At 33.2% G+C, this 10,000-nt stretch overlaps 1 protein-coding gene across 1 annotated transcript in view; it reads right to left on the bottom strand.

The window, feature by feature from the left end:
* LOC125030752 (endochitinase-like) overlaps positions 1–10,000 on the bottom strand; it is a 14,651-nt gene that overhangs the window by 439 nt on the left and 4,212 nt on the right. The window contains exons 4-10 of the mRNA XM_047621013.1: positions 9,474–9,605; positions 5,158–5,409; positions 4,046–4,231; positions 3,732–3,860; positions 1,028–1,177; positions 572–667; positions 65–316 (exon numbers count right to left, since the gene is read on the bottom strand). Coding sequence (XP_047476969.1) covers positions 65–316; positions 572–667; positions 1,028–1,177; positions 3,732–3,860; positions 4,046–4,231; positions 5,158–5,409; positions 9,474–9,605 — 1,197 coding nt within the window. The remainder of the gene's footprint in view (positions 1–64; positions 317–571; positions 668–1,027; positions 1,178–3,731; positions 3,861–4,045; positions 4,232–5,157; positions 5,410–9,473; positions 9,606–10,000) is intronic.

Below are 10,000 nucleotides of genomic sequence, written 5' to 3'. Positions count from 1 at the left end.
AAATGAAGTAGACGACATCCTGCTCAGACATTTGATTTACATTGCTCTATTCTATCTGCTTTACCTTGTTACATAAAGGATGAATGACAAAGTAATTCATCTCTTTGTCACACTCTGGTTGTGGAGCAGATGAGGTCGTCAGTTCAGTCGTTGTAGTGGTTGTGGTTGTTGTTGTTGTGGTGGTGTCCTCTCCAGGCATGACACAGTGAGAGGTGTCAACATTATCTGGCCAACTGCAGGATTCCACCGCCGTGTCCCACACCAGGCCTGGGCTACACTTGCCAGGGATGGCATTGCCGTTCACGCAGTGCCAGTACTGTTGAGAGACGATGCCTGGGTACTTATACTTGTGTTCTTATTAGGAAGTATAGGGTAAGGGAAATACTTGTGTGAAGGTGCGTGAAGAAATGGTGATCGAAAAATAAAAGGGTGTTCTGAAAATATACTTATTACACAAAAAGTGTTACTGTATTGCCATATCAAGTGACGTTACACACGCTGTCAATATAACTCAAAAACAATTTCATATTACACCTTATGATAGTGAGATAATAATGGCAGCGCTACTGACCCTATCACACTGAATATCTTCAAGGTAGTAACTGCCTTCACTACATGCGGGAGTAACAACTGCTTCGGGAGTAGTCTCAGGAGCAACAGTTGGAGGCTGTGGTTTGCAAGAAAAAAAGTGTTACTTAGAACACATAAAACCATGATAGCTGAACATTCATATCATATATCAATGTAATAGAATCATCTGTCAATTTAAGGAAGTGCTTGTTCCGTTTTACTGCTCGTTAGAAATATATATATATATATATATATATATATATATATATATATATATATATATATATATATATACATATTCATATATGTGTTTTCTTATTTGATGTATTCTACGAAGTTTTTTTGTTTTTTTTTGAGTCTCTCATCGATTGGTGGCGACAAACAAAACATTGATGACACTTGTTTTCTGTTTGTCTACTGAAGTATCAATAGGCAATATAAAATTGGTTCATTTTACCACGGGAGTGCTGAAGGGCAAGTTTTGAAAGCCCTCGTCCATGGACCTGATGAGGTTGTAGGACCGCCCCGTGCAGGACCCCGAGAAGTCGTCCGTCTCCAGACTCCACACCATCGTCCCCGCCAGGCCTTGGCTCCGGGCGTACTGACCCTGGGGGCATTTCGGGCTGTTTAACCCTTCTCTCTCTCTCTATCTATCTATCTATCTATCTATCTATCTATCCCTCTCTCTATATCCCTCTCTCTCTCTCTCTCTCTCTCTCTCTCTCTCTCTCTCTCTCTCTCTCTCTCTCTCTCTCTCTCTCTCTCTCTCTCTCCCTCTCCCTCTCCCTCTCCCTCTTCCTCTCCCTTTCCCTCTCCCCCCCCCTTCTCCTCCTCTCTCTCTCTCTCTCCTCTCCTCTCTCTCCTCCTCTCTCTCTCTCTCTCTCTCATCCCTCTCTCTCTCATCTCTCTCTCTCTCCTCCTCTATCCCTCTCCTCTCTCTCTCTCTCTCTCTCTCTCTCTCTCTCTCTCTCTCTCTCTCTCTCTCCTCTCTCCTCTCTCTCCTCTTCCTCTCCTCTCCTCTCTCTCTCCCTCTCTCTCTCCCTCTCCCTCTCTCTCTCTCTCCTCTCCCTCTCTCTCTCCTCTCTCTCTCTCTCTCTCTCTCTCTCTCTCTCCCTCTCCCTCTCCCTCTCCTCCCTCTCCCTCTCCCTCTCCCTCTCCCTCTCCCTCTCCCTCTCCCTCTCCCTTCCCCTCCCTCCCCCCCCTCTCTCTCTCTCCTCTCTCTCTCTCTCTCTCTCTCTCATCCTCTCCTCTCTCCTCTCCTCTACTCCCTCTCCTCCCCTCTCCCTCTTCCCTCTCCTATCTCTCCTCTCCTTATCCTCTCCCTCTCCCTCTCCCTCTCCCTCTCCTTCTCCCTCTCCCTCTCCCTCTCCCTCTCCCTCTCCCCCCCCCCTTCTTTCTCTCTCTCTCTCTCTCTCTCTCTCTCTCTCTCTCTCTCTCTCTCTCTCTCTCTCTCTCTCTCTCTCTCTCTCTCTCTCTCCTTGTTTCTCCTTTGTCCTCTCCCCTCTCTTCTACCAACTTTGATTATGAGAAGCTACTAGAATTTTTCTATAATCAACACAAAAGGTGGTGATGAGATATATATATATAACATCACATTACCAATTATGCCTAAAATTCAACATAACACATAACATTAAGACAACATGTAAGAGGGAAAGGGATAGATGGAAATTAAAAGGGAAGCAAAGGGAAGGGTGTTTGAAGGGAATGAGAGGAGGGAAAGGGAGAAAAGAAAGAGAGAAAGTAGAGATTTAAATAGGAGAGGGGAAAGGATGGCTAAGAGGAAAAAGTGTACAAAACATTCGACGAATGGAATCCAACATCACAACTGTCAAAAATCAACAAAGAGAAAAGACATCAAAGAAAGAACTTAAGACTATAAGCGGAGAACACTTAAAAAAAGTGCTATACCCGAAGACAGAAGATCACGAAGGAGTGCCAAGAGAAGACACCACTATCTCCACTTGCCATGAAAGAAGAGGTGGAAGCAAAGAGCGGAAACCAAGCAACAAAAAAATCAACAGGAAAAGAGAACTTACAATGAGAAATTCTACATGCAGAAGGGACGTGTTACAGAAGGGGACAGCAAATGTTCCAAAGACTACTGGAAGGAAGACAGACTCAAATCAATGTGGAAAATACACAATAAAACTTATATACAAAAAGGAGACAGAACCATGTGCGACAACTGTCTTAACACAATAAGTCTTCAATTTAGAAAAAAAAGAGACAGAAACCTATGCTAAAACTACATATCAATCGGCCTGCTATCACATGCCTATAAAGTGTTCACCAAAATGATAGAAAATAGAACTGAACTTCGAAAATGGAACCACCAAAATAATAAATAACATTTACTAAAGGATATCGGCGATAGTAAGAAAGGGTTACTCGATAACAGAACTCCAAACAAGTAAAGGAGCATTACAAGGATATCCGCTATCGCCAAGGGTGTTTAACATACTAAGAACACAACATCTGAAGAAAATGTAGGTAACTGAGGATTTGTAAATAATACCGTATAACAGCGGAAAACCTCGGTGAACTAAGCGAAATGGCAGGAAAGAAGAAAACCTGCACAGAATACAAATTACAAATTAATGTACCAAAACCAAGTCTGTGAACAGCAGCAAGAGACAACCAATAGAGAAAGGAAAACGTAGATAAAAAAGGAGTGAAAAAATATATTGCAGAAATCCCACCGTCAGTGACCTATGGAGCAGAGCCTTGGATAATAAATAGAAAGGTCAAATAAATCCCTATGCTTCGAAAAGCCTGAGAAGAATAGATCGATTCAACATCATGTGAGAGGACAAAATCAGAATGATCTAGTGGGAATATTTTGAAAGTTTATTCTACATTTAGCAATTCTTAATTCCTTATTAGTTTGGAAATGAGCTTTTACTCTTATGTCTAGCGTTTTATTTGAAGTTCAATCTAGCGGTTTTCTGGAAATATCAATGATAACACTGTGTGGAAAGGAAGGGGGAGGAAGCCTTAAATGAAAGACAATGTATGAATTACTAAGAGAAACCGGGCCAAGAGTAAAATGCATTTGATCAAGACCTAAAGTGAATAGATTTGCCGTATGGCTTAAGAGATGCCTAAGGATGAGGCTAAGCCAGATGTGCGAAGCTGAACCTCGCCTGCCAACCCCTCACCTTGACCCACATTGAGAGGGCGTCCTCATAGCCGCACCAAATCTTGTTTCCCTGATAAAACGCATAAGGCTCGTTCATATCCGGATCGAGAACCACCGTCCACTCGCTGTCTCGCTGCATCTCGCATATCTGTCGCCATAATTCTTTCTTTGTTACTCTTGTCTCCCTATTTCCTTATTCTAATTATATACATGATTAAATTTTAAAAAATAGAGACAGTGTAGACTGCCAATCCCTCACCTACCTCATTGTACCCATTAAAAGCCCAATTAAATCAAGAGAACTATATAAAACGTAGACGACCCATCCCTCACCTCGTTGTACCCGAGGATACCCAACGACGATGTATAGGGCCCAGGATCCCCTGCTTGTGGGGCAGAAGCGAAATACCCTGTGTCGTCCATGCTGTCCAGTGTCCAGCAGATGCCGTACGTTCCAAGACCTAAGACCAGCTTGCTCTTGTCTGCTCCTCCCGATACCCAGTACTCGAGGCCGTAGTTCTAGAAGATAGAGGATAGATATGTAGATATGTATATAGATATGAATATATAGCATACAGAGATATTTCGATGCATATTGCTATATATATAGATATGAACTGATAGAATATAGATATATTTAGATGTATATAGATATATTTAGATGTATATAGATATGTATATAGATAAGCATTGTTAGAACATAGCTAGAGGTATATACTAAGTATATAGATATAAATGGATTGAATATGGAGATATTTACGTATATATATATATATATATATATATATATATATATATATGAATAGAGAGAATGTAGAGATATTAAGATCTAGATATGTATATAGATATAAATTGATAGAATATAGATACATCTAGATGTATATGGATAGAATATATAGATATGTAAATATACATAGATAGATATAGATTTACCGATAGAGGATATTTTTCATGATGGACGAGAGGGAATGGGGTATATGTTCTGCGGTCTAATGCTGAGGCCCGTTGGCAATGGGGGGGGGGGGGGGTAATAGTAGAGGGAATTTATTCTGTAAACTCACTTTTCAAATATGCTCCAGGTGATGTCTCTTCGCGCTCTGCCTTCCCTCTTTCTCATTTCTTTCTTTGTCACATTATCTTTCCTTTATTCAATTTCTCCACCTCTCTCTCACTCTCTCTCTCACTCTCACTCTCACTCACTCTCTCTCTCTGTCACCCTTAAAAATGAAAATAAAAATGAATAACGATAATGATAATAATAACGTTCATAATTATAATAATAATAATAACGTTCATAATGATAATAATGATAACGTTCATAATTATAATAATAATAATAATGATAATATTAATACTTCTTATCATTATTATTATAATTGTTGTTGTTACTATTATTACTTACATTATAATAATAAAACAAATGTAAGGAACAAGAGCACACTCACAATGTTCAGGTACACATTGTTTCCCGTATCCCCCGGGTGGCCGTACAGAGGGGCATGGTGATGGGTGTAAGTGCTCCAGGTACCGTGGAAGTTGTAACCACGCAGGAGTAGTAGATCCGTTACTGCTGACATAGCGGGGATGTCGTAGGCCTTGTCAATGATTGTTTTTTGTAGAGACACGGCAGCGGTTAGTAAGAGGCCTTCCTTCGTCAGCACCTCTCGAAACTCAGTCAGGAGGAGGATGTAATTCTCCTGGAGAGAGGAATGAGGATTGTGGTGTTGATTACAGCACCACGTCATTACATAGTAATGATGATTGGTGTTATGTTTTTTAGAAATAGGGGAGTGGTAGATGTGGCGAGGATGATGATATTATGGACGGGAGGTTAGTAGTCAGTTTTACTTTATGTCTGTTGTCTGTTAACTTTATTATTGTGTTTCATTATCATGATTTTATTGCGATTATTATCATTATTGCTATTGTTATCATTATTATCATGATCATTATCGTTATCATAATCATTATCATCATTATTATTATCATTATTATCATTGCTATCATTATTATTATTATTATCATTATTATTATTATAATTATCAATATTATTATTATCATCATCATTGTCATCATCGTTATTAATATTATCCTTATTATTATTATTATTATCATTATTATTATTATCATTATCATCATCATCATCATTGTTGTTGTTATTTTTACTATTATCATTATCACAACCATTATCATTATCATTATCATTATCATTACTATTATTATTATTATTATTATATTATTATTATTATTATTATTATTATTATTATTATTATTATTATTATTATCATTATTACCATTATCATCATCATTAACATTATTACCATTATTATCATCATTATCATTATTGGTATTGTTATTATTATTACTTTTATTATCATTTTTATTGTTGTTGTTGTTGTGGTTGTTGTTGTTGTTCTTATTATCATTATTATTATTATTATTGCTATTATTGTAATCATCATTGTCATCATCACTTTTATTATAATTATTTTTATTACCATCATGATCATTATTATCATTAATATTATTATCATCATTATCACCATTATCATTATTAATATTATTATATTTAAAAATGCCATTATCATTATCATTGTCATCATCAAAATCTTATTATTATCATCATTACTGTTAAAATCATCACTATTGTTATTATCATTATCATCATCATCATTATCAGTATAATTATCATTAATATTATCATCATTATTATCAATATTGCCATTATCATTATTATCATTTCATTGTTATCATTGCTATTACTATTATTAATGCCCTAATTATTATCATTATAATTATTATCAGTACTACTAGTAATAGCAGAAGTAGTATTATTATCATTATTAGTATTATTTATATTATTGTTATTGTTATCATTATTATTATTATTATAATTATTATTATTATTATTATTATTATTATTATTATTATAATTATTATTATTATCATCATCATCATCATTATTTCTATTATTGTTATTATCATTATTATCATTATTATTATTACTATTATTATTATTATTATTATTATCATTATTATTATTATTATTATCATTATCATTATTATTACTATGATTATTATTATTATTATTATTACTGTTAACATTATCATTATCATCGTTATTATTATTACTGTCATCATTTATATTCTATCATTGTAATCTTTATCATTATTATCATTATTTTATCATTATTATTATTACCACTATCATCATCATCATCATCATTGTCATTATTATTATTACCATTACTATTATCACATCATTATTATCAATATCTTCATTATCATTACTATAATTATAATCAATATCATTATTTTACTATTACTATAATGATGATAATAATAATAATTATTAGTATTATCATTATTATTATTATTATTATTATCATTATCATTATCATTATCATTATCATTATCATTATCATTATCATTATCATTATCATTATCATTGTCATTATTATTATTATTATTATCATTATTATTATTATTATTATCATTATCATTTTTATTATCATTATTAGTATTAGTATTAGTATTAGTATTAGCATTATTATCATTATCATTATCATTATCATTATCATTATCATTATCATTATCATTATCATTATCATCATCATCATCATCATAATTATTATTACTATTATTATCATTATCATTGTTATCAGTATCACTATCATTATTAATATTTTTCATTATTATCCCTATTATTATTATTATTATTATTATTATTATTATTATTATTATTATCATGATTGCCATTTTCCTTACTTCTATCGTTATCATCTCTATTATAATTAGTATTCCTATTATTATTATAGTTATTATTAATAACATAATTATTATCGTTATTATCTTTTTATAATCATTATATCATTACTATTATTATTATCATTATTATTATTATTTTTATTATCATTATTACTATTATTATTATTTTTATTATTATCATTATTATCAATTTTGTTATCATTATCATCATTGTCATCATTATCATTATTATCATTATTATTATTATTTGCATTATTATTATCTTTGTTTGTATTATATTTTTTATTATTATTGCTATCATTACCATCATTATTACAATTATCATCATCATTATTTTCATTATTATCATTAGCAGCATTACATAATCATCAATAGTTGTTTTAACATTAGTATCACTAATGATCATCAACATCATCATTATTATTATGTCATTACTATTCTTACTGAATTATCATTATCCTAATTGTTGTTATTATCAGACTAGCTATTTATTATCGCAATAATCATCACAATCATCACTATCATAAGTAGTAATTCGGCTATGATTCTTATGATTTTTATTGTTATTGGTCATAATTGTCATTACCACCATTATTGTTGTTGCTGTTCTCACCCCTATGAACTTATTTTATTGATATTGGTGTTGTTTTTATTACTTCTGTTATCGTTATCGTTATCACTCTTAGTGTTGTTCATATTATTAATCTCACTACTGTTATTATTATTCATTTTTGTCACCAATCATTACCATCGCAGCTAATATTACCGTCTGTCATAAGTATCATCCTAATTGTCATTATTGTCATTTTTTTGTTGTTGTTGTCATTAAACTTACTAAATAAATAATAATTATCATTATCATCATTATAATTAAAAGATAATAACCATGCTATCAGTGCCATTAATGCCATCGTATCGATATAACATTGATATCACCATTACCATTGTTTTTATAATTACATATAGAATGCAAACCATATTATTGCCATTATTGTTATTATTATCATCAGCATCGCTATCAACATCCTACTGGTTTTCAATGTCTTACGTTAACTATGTACTATGTTTGTCTTTCCTCTGCTTTTTTTTTTTTTTTTTTTTTTTTTTTTTTACATTTCTTCTTCTTGATGTATGTCGCACTCCTCATAATCAATAGATGTTTGGCGTACTTATTATTGTAATATGAAAATCCCTCTTAACCCCACAGATGTTATAATTGTAATAGCTTAAGTTTTCTCCGACAGCGAACCTGGTGGAATCGGCGTCGTTTTCTATACAAAATTAATTCATTTTCAAGTGATAATAGTTTGAAGGGGTTTCTATTTTATTTCCGAAATGTTACTGTTTTGTTTTGTTTTTTTCTCTCCTAACATGGTAGTTCTGTTTCGTCTTTCCCATACGTTCCTGTTTATATGTATATATATATATATATTTTTTTTTTTTTTTTTTTTTTTTATCGTGACTTACATATCATTCTGAACCTGTACAAAATTAGCGCCTTTCCAGGTAGTAACAACCTAAATTGGAGTCTATAGCCTTAACTTCGCTTGATTCTCTTTACGATACAATTTGCTCCACCCAATTTCTGGGAATCTACATCACTTTACAGTTTTTTTTGTTTTTTTGTTTTTTTCTACACCATTACACACTAGTTTGGGTTTCTTCATATTACAAAATCGCAGCTAACGTAAAATATAAGCTTAGGTTACATTTAAAGTGCCATTATAGGTATGACTAGTATGAAAATGAGAAAAATAGCGACAGCTAGTAAGCAACCAAGAAAACAGTTCTTTCGAAACTTTTCAATTTGTCATCACCACCGTTCTATATGAATTATGTTCATGATGGTATATCATAAAAAAAATGTCGTGACAGCGGAAATGGTGGCTTAATATTATACTCAAAAAGTTGTCGCGTTTTTTATGGTAGTTTTATTTTATCTTTCCTACTCGTTACTGTATTTATGTATTGTGACTTAAGAAATATATCGTACCTTGTCCTCCGGAATACCGTTTTCGTCGCCAGGATACATCCAGTCCGTGTCTAGACCATCGAAGCTGTAGTTCTTCGCGAGGCTGACAGCACTGGATATGAAGATCTCTCGTTTTAATGGGTCGGCTGAGACCTGTTGGATGTCAGAATGTCAGAACAAACAGCTTTGTGGTTTTGTTGTCGTAACTGCAGAAGTGGGTAAGCAGTACTGGCACTGGTCGAAGATATTTTTGTTAGTAGAGATACCAATTATTGATAGGACTTGCTGATACTGGTAACAGTGCTTGTACTGTAACTTTTTTCTAATATGGATTATCTGAATACTTATGAAAAAAATGGGAATTTAGAGATATTTTAGGATCTATGTGCCATGGAAATACGTGTAACAGCTATCTGGCATTACACTGAAATATTTAAGTGGTGCTAAGAAGTAAACGCGGTGTTGTTTAGTCACCGTCTAGTCACTCCTCTCCATCACTGTATAGGCCTTTAGCATTCCGAAATTCGTAACATTAATCAATACATTCA

This window comes from Penaeus chinensis, chromosome 11 (assembly GCF_019202785.1).
Source record: "Penaeus chinensis breed Huanghai No. 1 chromosome 11, ASM1920278v2, whole genome shotgun sequence".
Classification (NCBI taxonomy): Eukaryota; Metazoa; Arthropoda; class Malacostraca; order Decapoda; family Penaeidae; genus Penaeus; species Penaeus chinensis.
Note: the sequence above shows the minus strand (reverse complement) of the source record. Positions and strands in the feature narration are given on the sequence as shown.